This window comes from Marmota monax, unplaced genomic scaffold (assembly GCF_021218885.2).
Source record: "Marmota monax isolate L192 unplaced genomic scaffold, Marmota_monax_Labrador192_F-V1.1 WCK01_AAM20220418_F8-fsc00142, whole genome shotgun sequence".
NCBI classification, from domain to species: Eukaryota; Metazoa; Chordata; class Mammalia; order Rodentia; family Sciuridae; genus Marmota; species Marmota monax.
Window position 1 is genome coordinate 2,520,159 of NW_026692025.1, and position 14,627 is coordinate 2,534,785.

Here is a 14,627-nt window from a genome sequence, read left to right on the forward strand (position 1 = left end):
TTTGATAGTTAGGGTACCCCACAGCCCTAGCAGATCATATCAGAACCATACCCCCAAACCACTCCCCGGTTAGAGCACCAGTCCAGTGTCTTTACACTACCACCATAATGAAGAGGGACACTCCCTGACCCCAGTTGCCCTTAGCATGAGAGTCCTCTGGAACATCCATGAGATTTATTGAAGAGAAACATTTACAGAAACCATTGAAGAGAAGGGATGACAACACCTAAAGGGACTCTTCACAACCACTCGAGGCCACAGGTCGGCCCGCCCCCCCTCCTGGGGCTGCAGAGGAGGAGCCTCCTCTGTCTCCACGCTGGGGCCCTCCCACCACAGCCTCCCTTTCTGAGGACCCAGATGTGCCTCTTGCCAGGACAATGGCCTCTGGCAATGAACACTCACTTCCATTCCGGGAGCCCCCTGAGGGGCTGACTTGCTGTGGGGTGGCCCTTGCCCTATGGCTGGCACAGAAGGGTCACAGGACACTGGAAAGCATAACAGGGAACACCCCCCCCCCAAGCCAAGGAAACTGAGTCACAAGGAACAACGGGGTGGAACGTCAAAGCACAGTCCCTGGCCCTCCCCCTCCATCTAAGGTCCAGTGCTTCCTGCCCGAGGGGAGGCCGCGGTCTTGATCACCGAGGGGGTGAGCGTCCACCACGCCCTCGCCGTCCATCCTTCCCGCCGGCTCCCGTCTCCGACTCCTGGGGACTGGGCTCAGGGCCTCCTGGGAGGAGCTGCTCAGATAAGAACACACACACATCTCCACGAGAACAAGCGGCAGGCAGCTGGCCTAGATCTACACCGAGAAAGCAGAGGTTGAGCTCACGACACTGGACAGGAGCGAGCAGAGCCTTGGCTCGCCCGGAAGCTCACGGCACGTGCCCGGGCCTGGAGGTGGCCGGCCGCGAGGGCGCGGTCCTCTGCCCGGGGTTGACACACACCCCACGGCTTTGCACAGGAACGATGGCTAGCGTGGGGGTGGGCGTTTGCTTGAGGTGGGTCACTATGGGGCTTACAGATAAGGCGGGCTTCCAGGGACAGGGACGGTCGCACCCTGTCCCGGGGACAGTGAATCGGGTTGGGGTTTTGCCTGCTGGGAGAGCCAGGCAGCTGGCACCCTTGAGATGGACTCTCTTCCCCGACGTCTCCCAGTCCAGTGCAGGTGGCAGGTGACCTCAGCCCATCCCCCCACTTCTAGGCCTGCAGCCCTAGACTGGCAGGGTTTGGGTTTGGGGTTGGGGCCTCCATGAGGAGGGGCACCTCTCCTGGCTCCATCTGGTGGCAAATATGGTCTTTGGGGTCACTGGAAAAGTCTGGTGGTGGTGGTGGCCAGGGCCCCTTTGGGGAGCTGGGGGGATCCAGGGGCTTGGTTTGGGCTGGGTGAGCCCTTCCCTGGGCCCTGCTCCTGATCTGGGGTGAGGGTAGGCCCTGGCCTGGCCTGCCCCTCCCTCCAAGGCTCTGCTGCCTGAGAGGAGAGGTCTTCTGAACCTATTTGCCTGGGGAGATCTCAGGGTGGCCAATCTGTCTGTCCAGCCCCATCCTCGTTTCCTGACACCTCCAGCAAGGGCTCCTAGGCCTCCCGCTCTTCCTCCTGGGCCAGACTCTCTGGCATCCAGCCAGGCCCTCCTGGACTGGCATCAGAAATCCTGCCCATCCGACCTGGGGTGGGGGCCCCCGGTGCCTCATTGGGTTCTGCCTGGTCTAGGCCTGCAGGGACCTGAGCATTTTCTCTTCTCTGAATGGCAGGGGATGCTATGGCATCATCAGAATCCGAATTATCTTCTGCAGGGTGCTCAGGCTCAGGAGCAACTGCACTGGCATCTTCATTACCTGCGTAGGGGTGGGAGCGGTCATGGGTGGCAGGGCCAGACTCAGTAGCCTCTCTATGGGCCTGCACATCCTGGGAGGCAGCTGGGTCTCCACTTTGTACTTCAGCTCCCTCTTCACCTTCCACCTGCTCATTCCTAGCTAGGGCAGCCTCCCATGCCTCAGTCTCCCTAATGAGCCGGAGAAGCCCCAGGAAGCCGGGTGGCCTCCTCTCCAGACGCATCCTCCTCAGGTTGTTCTGGAGCATCTGGTTTGGTCGGGCCCTCATCAGCACCTGCTGGGCTCGCAGCTGGTCAGCAATAGCCGGATGGATGGCCCCCTTCTCCAAGGCTACCTGCAGCAGGCCTTCCAAGCGCATCACGTAGGCAAAGAGAGTCTCCTGAGGCCGCTGAGAGCAAGTCAGGAACTTCAGGCGTGCAGTCATCCGGGTGTCCTTGTTCCCAAACACCTGCACCAGCGCGGCCAGGCAGTCCTGTGCAGGAGTGTCTGGGTGTTCTTCCAGGAGCCCACACATGAGATCCAGGGCAGGCCCACCCAAGCTCTCCACCAGCCTCCTCCTCCTCTCCCTCTCAGATATGTGGCGCCACAGGTACAGCATGTCGTTGGCATGATCCAGCCAGCTGTCGAAGGAGTCTTCCCCACAGGCTGGCTCTTCAATCCCAGAAAAGCTTCTCAGCTCCTCATAGGCCATGTTTTCCAGGACAGGCTGCAGGGCCTGGCTCCACTGCTGGGTCTGGGCTCCCGCGTCATCTGTCCCTCCTGCCATATCCGAGACTCGTTCCTCGCCTGCAGCTCCTGCCTCGCCTGCAGCTCCTGCTGTACCTACAGCTCCTATCACACCTGCAGCTCCCATGTCCCCTGCAGCTCCCTCCTCATCTGACTCTCTTGCTTCACCTGCAGCTCTTCTCTCACCTGCGGCTCCTCCCTCACCTGCGGCTCCTGCCTCACCTGCAGCTCCTCCATCACCTGCAGCTCCTCCCTCACCTACAGCTCCTGCCATACCCACAGCTCCTATAATTCCTGCAACTCCCATGTCCCCTGCAGCTCCCTCCTCATCTGACACTCTTGCCTCATGCACAGCTCTTACTTCACCTGCTGCCTCTGCCTCAGCTGCTGCCTCACGTGCAGCCGCTGCCTCATCTGCATCTCCTGCCTCACCTGCAACTCCTCCGTCACCTGCAGCTCCTGCCTCACCTGCAGCTCCTACCAGACCCAAAGCTCCTAGAACACCTGCAACTCCCATGTCACCAGCAGCTCCCTCCTCACCTGATGCTCTTGCCTCATCTGCAGCTCCTATTTCACGTACTTCTGCCTCAACTACAGCTCCTCCCTCACTTGCAGCAACTCTGTCACCTGAAGCTCCTACCTCACCTGCAGCTGCTGCCACTTCTTGCCCCTGAGACTGTGCAGTGAAATTGGGTCTCTCTTGTAATTCAGCATCAGAATCTGGGGGCAGGAAGACCACAGTCCAGGGTCCTCCCTTGCCTGGCATTTGTCGGGGGATCAAACTTCTGTTTAAAGTGTCACGGAATTCAATCAAGGCTACCCTGGACCCAAGCTCCTTCCTCAAGACCTTGCCCAGCACTCGGTACCTGCCCAGGGGCCAGAGGGCAGCCTGCACAGCCTCCTGGAATTCATCTTCCTCGCAGTCATCAGGGATGCCCAGGATGAGCAGTGAGCATTGTGCACTCACGCCCATCCACTGACACCAGTCCTGCAGCATCGCCAGCGCCATAGCAGGGGACCTGGTGGGAGGGAGCATGATCCGACAGGGTGTGAGCTGAGGGTGGCAGTCTCTGCTGCAGCCTGTGAGGGCAAAGGGGAGAAAAAGATGTGGGTGCCAGACAGCCCTACCCCAGGGACAACTGGAGACCTGCCACCACCCTCCCCAGCAATAGCCTAAAGCATCTTTCCTTCCCCGTGTCGCAGCCAGAATTCCCCCATTCTGGTCCTGCAATGCAGCGACTGAGTCCCTGACTATACGTCTCATGTCTGTAGTGAGAACCCCTTCCACCTGGGCTGACATCCGCTGATCCGACCTTAACAGCAGAAGCCCCTCCCATTACCATCTGCAACCCTGCAGCTAGGAGCTCTCCGCTCCTCTTTCCCAGCGCGGGATCTAGAGTTTCCGATCCTGGATCCTTGATCCCTGCTACCTGGCAACACCCTCTCGCGACTCCCTTATCCCGAGCCAAGAGACCCCTCCCCACACACAGCCGGAGCCTCTTCCTCTCCCACTGTCACCTGCATCTCTGCAGCCAGAGCTGGCCCCAAAGCTTCAGCCAGGAGCTCTCCCTTATCAGACTCCTGCAGCCGGGAGGCTGCACCACCTCCGGTCTCTGCATTCGTCCTATTATGTCCCCTTCCTGCGTCTCCCTACCGGGGCAATCTAGCCTCTTCCCAGGGTATTCGCGGTCACTGTGGGGTCCCTTCCGAGCAAAGCCCCTGGCTGCCTGCTCACTTCAATTCTGCTGATGTTGTGGATGCCCCCAGGGAAATGCCGCCTTCAGGTTGCAGAGCTGTTTCTGGAGGTCGTCTCAAAGTCCTGCAGCAGGAGGTCCAAGAACACCTCAGTCGACCTCCTGGGGCTGCGCAGTCGGCTGGCAGGAGGAGAGAGGGATGAGGTGGTCTCCCAGACCCTAGTGAGATTCTCACTTCTCCCAGAAGCTCCAGGTAGATGAGGGAGAAAGATCTCAGTGCCCCTGTGTAGGACAAATGGCTGGACAGACTGAGATGTCAGTATTGCCAGTGGTGACAGGATCTGCAGTGGTAAGAGCTTGACGTGGCAAGGCCTGGAGCCTCCAGGATCAACAGGCACATCCATTGGCCCTCCACCAACAAGATGGCCTAGTGGAAGTGCAGGGAGAAGGGGGGAGGGGTAGCTGGAAAACAGAAAGCTCATGGTGGGGGGCTGGGGCTGGAAGCTTAGAGGTAGTGGACAGCTAAGTGTTGGGACTCCAGACTGGGTCGCCAGTGTCACTCTGTATTTACAAGTCCACCACATTATTCTAAGGCCCTCTACAACAGGCAGAGGCTAATTCTCCCTGACTCAAGAGCCTCATCGCAGCTCCTTATGCTGCAAAGCCAGCCTTCATCACCTAGGAAGCCATTGCAATGAAAAAATGATGAGTTTCATGTCATGGCTTCACTTTACTTTTTTCTTTTTCTTTTTGACAGTGCTAGGGATCAAACCTAGGGTCTAAGCACTCTATCACTGAACTGCACCCCCAGCCCTGAAAGCTGTGTTCACTTTGTAGCTAAATAGTGGTTTTACACAAATCACTGAAGATCTCTGCCCCTCCTCTATAAATATGCAATAAGAACACCCTTCTTGCATGGTTGTCATGGAACTTTACCTTCCAGTGGGCATAGTAAATGACCATAAGGACCCAGAAAAAGAAAGGGGTAATGAGGCCAACAATGGTGAGGATATTGAAAGTTGGTTGTTGCAGCCACTTTTGAAGGCAGCTTTTCCCTGGGGCAACCACAACATCTGCAGAATCAAAGTGAGCAGGAAACCAGTGGTTCTAAGTCTGAGCTCTGAAGAAAAAAGTGATGTGACGAGAAACACTGGAACTGCTTTACCCCCCAAAAATGAAGGATTGGCTGAAGTGAGACATTGTAGGTCTTTTTCTGCAGATGTCGGTCAAGAATGGCCTTTGGGAAAATTCAGCCAATCTCTGTCATGTCTGGGACTGGCTGTCCATCTGGTAGCAGCCTTGAGAGTTCCCCAAGACTGGGCCCCAGTACAACCCTGAGTACCGACCTTCCATGACCACAAACATGAACAGTGGGGTAGCTGCGGCAGAGGCAAAACACATCTGATGTTCCAGGCAAAGTGGAGGTGAAGAATTTGCACATGAATTCCTGTGTTAGATTGATATTTTAATGTCCCTCATTCTCCACTTTCCCCGTATCAACACCCTTTATATTATGACTTCAAAACTATTTCCATTACAAGATGGAGTCTATTTCCCCAATTCAGGAGTCTAGACTGCTTTAGGGACTGCTTTGGAAAATATAATTTCAGGTGCAATGAATTCTTATTACTATCATCATGGGTAACATTGTCCCATTACATCACATGTTTTTGGATTTGTACTGTATGCCAGGCATTGTATTTAAAAGAACTACACTGGGAAAAAAAAAAAAAATATATATATATATATATATATATATATATATATATATATACACACACACACACACACACACACACACACACACACACCATGAGGGTACATCCTTTCCATGGTCAAGCACTCATTTACCTGAGATATATAAATTCAATCCAATCAGGATTTGAGCTGCAGCATGACTTGAATTTAGATCATTTAGCATCAGGCTCCAAGAGCCTTGAAGTTGGAATCTGTCCTATGTATATTATAAGTTGCTGCCTTTAGATGCTAAATTCAGGCAGGACTTTGGGGTCTAAACAGCACAGTGAATCAATTTCTGTCTCACCTCCCTCCCTTTCCTCCTCTCACCTCCCTCAGTCTCAGCCATATTCTCTGTCCTTTTGCACTCATAAAATAAACCCATTAGGAGGATACATAGATGGGGAGAATTAACTATGCATTTGGAATTCCTACAGATTCTAATCTGTCTACTCAGGCCACACAATCATTAACAGTTCTTATCCCAGCAATTTTTCCACCAATGGCTGGTCCAATCTTCTGTTTTCCAAGCCCATGTTGCCAGGGAGGAAAATGGCCATTGGTATGTGCTTGTCTCTTTCTTTCTATCTCTCTGGAATGTAGTTACTTTAGAATTCATTAAATATACAACTCTCAGATGTCCTTCAAAAATATATGACATTGGGGCTGGAGTTGTCACTCAGTAGTAGAGTACTCACCTAGCATGCATGAGGTACCGGGTTCAATCCTCAGCACCACATAAAATAAAATAAAGGTATTGTGTCCACTTACAACTAAAAAATGTATAAAAATGACATTTCTATCATCTGATATTTTTGCAGTTTGTTACAGTGCAATTAGTGGTTTTTCAGGACCTACCTTCTAACCAGAAGTCAAAAAAAAAAGCCTTCTCCAGATCCACAAAGGAACTTCTTGCTCTTGAGACATTTTAAATGATCACTCCCTTTTCTTCTTGGTTTTGGGGGTTGAACCCAAGGTGTCACGCATATTAAGCACATGCTGTATCACTGAGACACTGAGATAAAAACTTCATCCCAATGGCATCTCTTTAAACACTAGAACAATATAACATAGCAGGAGCTAGATGCAGTGGTGCAGGCCTGTAATCTCAGGAGCTTGAGAGGCTGAGGCAGGAGAATCATGAATTCAAAGTCAGCCTCAGCAAAAAGTGAGGTGCTAAGCAACTCAGTGAGACCCTATCTCTAAATAAAATACAAAATAGGGCTGGGGATGTGGCTCAGTGGTCTAATGCCCATGAGTTAAATCCCTGGTACCAAAACAAACAAAACACACACACACACACAAAGAGTAGCCTGTGTATGTGATATTTTGGCACCAGAGGGAAAGTTATCCAATGGATTTATAATTTCCTTAATGTATATTTCTAAAGAACTATGGAAATTGATAATGATAGCTTGCTTTTGCTCCCTGGGTAGGAAAATTGTAAGTAGACACAATTATGCACCAGATTTGTCAATGGGAACATGTATAGACCTGGTTCACTGAATATTTTTCTGAGATTCATGTAGGATTATCATCTGATTGTTAGAAGTTCCCCTTCCTTCACCCTATCCCATCTACTTTATTAACAATCTTCTCGAGTTTTTATGTAGAGTGCTGAAATAATGGAACATTGCACAGCCAGATTTGGGAACTGATGTTGGCTCCCTGGTTGAGGTGCAATTAAGTGCTGAATAACAAATAACTCTTTCTTCCTAAGATATGAACAAACTTTATATTCATTTTTACTGTCCAAATTGTTACACACACACACATACACACACATCTGTATATATAAATTTAGTGTTTCCTAAATATACTATATGATAATGCTATAGACTGGCAGCACTGAACATATTTATGGTTACAATTTTCTCCTATTCTAGGATCATTTAGGGAAGCATATATCACAGCTTGTGTGGTGGCATGTAGGGAAAATTAGCAGAAGCATCTGACAGAAATAGGAGACTCAGTGAATAGTGAGTAGATGGTTGGAACTCAGTACAATGATATGCATGCTCACTACACAGGGTGCATAAAACATAAACCCCTGAGAACTAGACTTTTAGCACACCAGCCTCTAGTAAGAAATGCACCATGGTTTTTTTGGGGTAGAGGAAGATGTTAAGTTCTAGGGCAAGCCAGTCAAGATTTCTAGTTGTTGGATCTGAAGCATCTTCAGATGGTGGAGTGAGAATGACACTGGCAACTGACAAGTTTCCCCATCTGCAGTCTGAATATTTTGGTGACAGTATAGACATAGAGGTTTTGGATAACCCATAGACAGTAGTCAGTTTTGATGACTGCACATGTGTCTCTGTCATAGTCCATTTTTTATTGCTATAACAGAGCACCGGAAATTTCTGTAATTTATAAATTTATAAAGAGGCTTATTTTGGCTCATGGTCCTGGAAGTCCCAAAGCATGGTGCTAGCACCTGCTCAGCTTCTGGTGAGGACCACATGCTGCTTCATATATTGTGGAAAATTGGAAGGGGAAGCATTCAAGAGCAGAAGAGGGGGACAAAGAGCTAATCCAGTTTATAACAACCTACTCTCACACAAATTAATTTATTCCCATGAATACAAATCCAGTTTCATGAGAAACATACTAATCCCTCTTAAAATATCCACTTCCCAACACTGCCACCTTTGCAACCAAATTTCCACATGAATTTTGGCAGGGACAAACTACATCCAAATCACAGCAGCTCCTTGGAGAAGCAAGAATTGTGTCCAATGCCAGATGATTTTACATGACTATGTCCTGGACTTCTTACTGAAGTGGGTTCAGTAAGAAGGTTCAGACTCACAGATATTTCCAAAAGCAAAGTCTGTAAAATATGGTTGTGGTGAACTTCCTGAGTGGCCTGTAGCAGGAGCTCCACGCATGATTTACCACAGTAGTCAAGTCTTTAAGATTTATTCCCAATCTCTTAGACTTTTGTTCAATGATATCTTGAAAATCGGGTGAGAAAAGGAGATCACGGACTTCTAGGGATGGGATGTACACCAAACCTTGTAACTGTGACATATTTCTTTTGAATATTCTACTGCTTGAAGAAATTAAATCAAAGATAATAGAGTAGCAAGGGTGAGAAAAGTAGGCAGTCTAAGGATTCAACAGGGAGGACTGGGGCAGTAGCTCAGTGGCAAAGTGCTTGCCTAGCATATGTGAAGCACTGTGTTGGATCCTCGGCACTACATAAAAAATTAACAAATAAAATAAAGGCATTCTGTCCATCTACAACTTACAAAAATTTTTAAAAATATTCAATAGGGGCTAGTAAGGAAAGATAACAGGATCCCATTTGATAAGCAGACATATACCATTAGGTACAGTTATCACAAATAGAATAGGAGTCATTAGGTGCTATCCAGGACTCATGGACATCATTGTCTTGGGAATGTTCATCTTGGAGTTCATATGATCCCTTTTGATGAAGATGTTGTCTTATCTAGTTAGGAAAAGGAAATATTAGGCTATTGCTTATAGTTCCTGGTGTATCAGGTAAAATCATACCTATGACCATCTAGGTCTAGTATACGCAAATAACAAGGCAAATAATATGTACTCTTGCCTCCCATGGTATGTATTTGCATGGTGGAAAGTATATGATTGTAAATACTTTGGCCATGAAAGAACCTTTGTAATGTTACAGTGGAAACATAGATTGACCTTGTGAAATATTAATATTAATAACACTTCCTTCATAAAAACTCATCTAAAGAAAGCTAAGCATTATTTAAAATCTAGCACTTCCACACAACTCATATAATGCAAACCCTAATTATTCTATCATTCCTTTTTCCAAGACAAAAGAACAAACTCTTTGTGATTTTCCAGGGACTCTCTGAAAAGTCTCAAAGATGATTTTTTATCAAAGAAGACATCATTTAAAATTTATTTTTAGAGGAAAAATGTCAAAAGTTGTCAGAGGTTTGAATACTTGGTTATATAGTATCATGCACCATTGAAAAACACCCCTTGACCACCTATTCAACTGAGGTGACAATAAAAAGATATTCTAAAAGAATATAGGAGATAACATGATCATATAAAAAAACAGTTCTTTTTAATTTTTTTTTTAGTTGTAGATGAACACACAGTATCTTAATTTATTTTTATGTGGTGCTGAGGATTGAATGCAGTGTCTCACACGTAAGAGGCAAGCATTTTACCACTGAGCTACACCCCCAGCCCCCACTTAGGTCTTTAATAGCAAGAAACTTGCTTTCCTTAAGTAATTAAGGACATGATTGTTCTGTACTGCATATTTATGTTCCCATAAAATTCATTTTTTGAAACTCTGACCCTCAATGGGCTAGTATTAAGAGGTAGGGTTTGGGGGAAGCAATTAGATTTAGATGAAATCATAAGAATGTGGCCAGCGTGATGGAATTAGTATTGTTATAAAAAGAGAGACACTAGTAGTTGCTCTCCCAGCAATGTGAGGATACAAGAAAGTTGCCATCTTCAGATCATGAAGACAGTCCTCAGAAAACACTACGTAGGTGGGCCAGTTCCTTGATCTTAAATCTACCAGATTTTAGAACTGTTACAAATAAATTTTTGTTTAGGATACCCAGTGCATGGTATTTTTTCTACAAGCTTGAACTGACTGAAACAATAATAAAGTCACCATAAACAGAAAGTTATCCCAATAAAAATCTGTGTTTTCTAAAGTAGATTACTCAATTAAAAAAAAAAAAAAAAAGCTTTTACAACCTACTTTTAAGGGCATACCAATAATCCATGATTATTTTAACAGAGAAAACCCCCAAGTTCTAGTTTTTCATTTGATACTAAACTGTTTTTCTTTAAAAAAAATAAAATAAATACAAACTGTTAAGATTTTACCCAGCTTTGAACATGAATAACAAAATTTATTTTTTATGAAATTTCTATGACTTTCTGGGTCCAGTCAGGTTTTTTCACTTCATTTTCATCATCTCATTTTTTAATCATGCTACTCTGTTTATTTTTGTGTATTTGTGAGAATTTCCATAATAAAATATGTTTTAAATTGAGTTTTATTTTGATAGTGTTATATTATAAAACATCAGAAAATTTCCTTCTTTTTAAAAGAATTTTTAGTTGTTGATGGACCTTTATTTTAATCATTTATTTATATATGATGTTGAGAATTGAACCTAGTGCCTCACACATGTGAGGCAAGCACTCTCCTATTGAGCCACAACCCCAGATGGTCAAAATTTCCTCCTTTAATGAAGATTTTCAGGCAGAAAAATAGAATTTTCTGATGGACCATTAATCAGTACATTAACTTAAATCTTCTAACAGTTACATAGACACTGACAATGAAAAAAATTTTTTTTAAAGATTGTACAAATTACTATCTGTTACTATATTAACAAAAGACCACCACAAGTTGGAATTTTAAGCCGAAATCAGAAAGGTTTAATAAATCTAACATTAATTCTAGATAAGGGTGTGGGCTCTGTAGTCAGTAAGATGTAAGTGTGTATCCTAGCTGTGCTCTTTTCTGTTTGTTCCCAATGTTTTTTGGAAGATCATTTAATTTCTGTGATCATTTAATTTTTGATCATTTAATTTCTGATCATTAGTAACTTTTGTTTTACAGAGAAAATTGGGGAATAAATAATTTCAAAGTATTAGTTATATTTTATGGCAGACTAGCAAGGCTTATGGAATACACCTCACAATTGTTTATAGACAAAGATTTATTGACAATATAATTTCTAAGTGTACCCAAAAAAGAACAACTTTATTAATGAACTTTTTTGTTTTAGTCAGCTTCTTTGCTACTGTGATCAAAACTCCTGATAAGAACAATTAGAGGAGGAAAAGTTTATTGGGGGCTCATAGTTTCAGAGATGTCAGTCTATAGAAGCTGGCTCAATTGCTGGGGACTCAAGGTGAAACAGAATATCACAGTGGAAGAGTGTGCTAAAGGAAGGAGGCTCAGAAAAATGGCCACTAGAAAACCTAGAGGGGGTGGGATAGGGAGAGGGACAGAGAAATAGCACCACAGACGGACTCCAATAGCCAAATACAAATATATACCCCATAGCTATGCCTCAGTTCCCACCTCCTCCAGCCTCACCCTACCACTTCAGTTACCACTCAGTTAATCCCGATCAGGGGATGAATTCACTGGTTGGGTTAAGGTTCTCACAACCCAACCATTTCTCCTCTGAACCTTCTTGCACTGTCTCACACCTGAGCTTTTGGGAGATACCTCACTTCCAAACCATAATACCTGTGTTAGTCAATTTTCATCACTGTCACCTAAATACATAACATAAACAACTTAAAGGATGAGATTTATTTTGGCTCACATTTTCATAAATTTCAGTCTAAAGTCCACTAATGCCAACATAGAAACATCATGGTGGCAGAGCAAAGCTGTTTACCACATGATAGCCTGGAAGAAAAAAAGAGGGACAAAGAGGCTAGGGACAAGATACATCCTTACAGGAAATGTCCCCTGTGACTAACTTCCCCCAACTAGTCCTCACCTACTACCACTCCAACCACCTCCCAATAATACCATGAAACTGTCAACTCATGAGTACATTGATTTACTCATGAGGTCACAGCCCTCATGATCCAACCAAGTCCCAAGGGCCCCTCCTCTGAACATTGCTGCATTGGGAACAGGCCCTTTAAAGCATGAGCATTTGGGGGGATGTTCTAGACCCAAACTATAACAAGACTCAAATCTGTAAGAGACCTTCCCTGTATTATAAGAAGAAGAAGAAAGTACCTAAATTTTTGCTTGGTGTTTTTCACTTAGAAATTTAAATTCACTTACAAATAACTGATATATTTAATTAATATTCATTATTTAACCTAGTATAGCCTACAGTTTAGTTAACCATAAAAATTGGAAAAATGTTGTAAGCATATTATGAAACATAATTATTATGGAAATGAAGATTGTCAGAATAAGTCAATTTGATTAAACTCAAGTTTATTATTTTTTGTAAACATAAATATCTAATAGATATAATGTTAGGTTATTTGAATAGTGAGTCTGGATGAACATGAGAGAAAAAATTAATATGTGTCATAATTAATAATGATGACTTGGGCTGGGGATGTGGCTCAAGCGGTAGTGCGCTCGCCTGGCATGCGTGAGGCGCTGGATTCGATCCTCAGCACCACATACAAATAAAATAAAGATGTTGTGTCCACCAAAAACTAAAAAATAAATATTAAAAAATTTTCTCTCTCTCTCTTTAAAAAAATGTTGACTCAGAAAAATAGCTGCTTTTATTAAATGAAAAAAAATTAACTATTATTCTTTACTAAAGATTTACCTTAGAAAGTCACCCAGAAGACCAAGCTGACAAGGCAGACATAGAGGCACAGCCAAAGCTTCCAGAAGACTTAAAGATGCAGAATAAATCCGTCTTTATACTAGGCACCAGCAGGGAAACCAGCAAAAAGCTCTTAAAAGAAATCCGGGAACAGAACCTGTTTTCCAGAGTCACTCTGATTGGCTGGAGGAAGCTCCCCTTTGAGAAAGAAGCTTATAAAAATGTGAATCAAGAACTGGTGGACTTTAAAAAATTGGAAGACTATGCTTCTGCCTTTCAAGGTCATGATGTTGAATTCAGTTGCCAGGGTACCACCAGAAACAAAGCTGGGCCAGAGGAATTTGTTCATGTTGATTGAGATTATGTGCCAAAGTCTGCAGAGCTGGCAAAAGCTGGAGGGTGCAAATATTTCAACTTGTTGTCCTCTAAAGGAGCTGATAGGTCAAGTAAATTTTTATAATTAGAAGGGAAAAGTAGAAGCCGGGGTTGGAGAATTAAAATTTGATTGCTACTCAGTACTTAGGCCTGGAGTTCTGTTATAGGCAAGAATCTCACACAGGTGAATGGTTGGTTAGGAAATTCTTTGACTCCTTACTAGACTCTTGGGCCAGTGCGCACTCTGTGCCTGTGGTGACTGTGGCAGGGCAAAGATGAACAACATGGTGAGATCAAGTGACAAGCAGATGGAATTTCTGGACAACAAGGCCACCCACAACCTGGGAAAAGCTCATGGTGTTCTCAAGCCATAACCACACTGCAGAAGTGCTTTTGACCACAGACTTCAACATCTATCACTAAATCTGTAATTTCAGGGCTTCAAAAGAATTAGTGTGCTTTACCTTGGTTGTTTGATTATTCTCAGCCACATAGATCCAATTGGCACATGACTGTCCTTTGCACTGGTGGCTCAGGGCCTGGTTGTACATATACATAACTCAGGGAACTTTTGAGAAATAGAGATTTATAGAGCCTATTTCAAACCTTCTGTATCAGAACTTGGGGGAGTGGGCATAGGAATCTGCAGTTTGGTTTTGCTTAAAATTCCTCTGATGGTTATGATGCCACTGATTGGGAGACAGCTTTGAAACATTCCTCTGCAGTCACAACAGTAGTATAAACCCTATGTGCCATGCAGACAAGTGCTGTGCTAAAATTGTTGACATCCTTGTTCTAATTAACAGAATATAACTATGTAAATGAATATTGTGCCCTTACTATTATATATATATATATATATATATATATATATATATATATATATATATACATACACACACACACACACACACACAAATGTGATTTGTTAATCTTGTCATTCTATTTTTACTTTTTT

At 44.7% G+C, this 14,627-nt stretch overlaps 1 protein-coding gene and 1 pseudogene across 2 annotated transcripts; one reads left to right on the forward strand and one right to left on the reverse strand.

Moving 5' to 3' along the window:
- Positions 1 to 675: 675 nt before the first annotated feature.
- LOC124097578 (paraneoplastic antigen Ma6F-like) lies at positions 676 to 4,690 on the reverse strand. Of its 2 annotated transcripts, none has more exons than XM_046452061.2 (2): positions 4,292 to 4,690; positions 676 to 3,636 (listed from the first exon to the last, which is right to left on the reverse strand). In XM_046452061.2, the coding sequence occupies exon 2, from the start codon at positions 3,590 to 3,592 to the stop codon at positions 1,574 to 1,576; it is 2,019 nt and encodes a 672-aa protein (XP_046308017.1). In that variant the 5' UTR covers positions 3,593 to 3,636; positions 4,292 to 4,690; the 3' UTR covers positions 676 to 1,573. The 2 variants fall into 2 exon arrangements, with proteins under 2 accessions (XP_046308017.1, XP_058438531.1); XM_058582548.1 differs by lacking the exon at positions 4,292 to 4,690 and adding an exon at positions 4,075 to 4,182.
- Positions 4,691 to 6,539: 1,849 nt separating this feature from the next.
- On the forward strand, positions 6,540 to 14,043 carry LOC124098811 (oxidoreductase HTATIP2-like; annotated as a pseudogene).
- Positions 14,044 to 14,627: the final 584 nt, after the last annotated feature.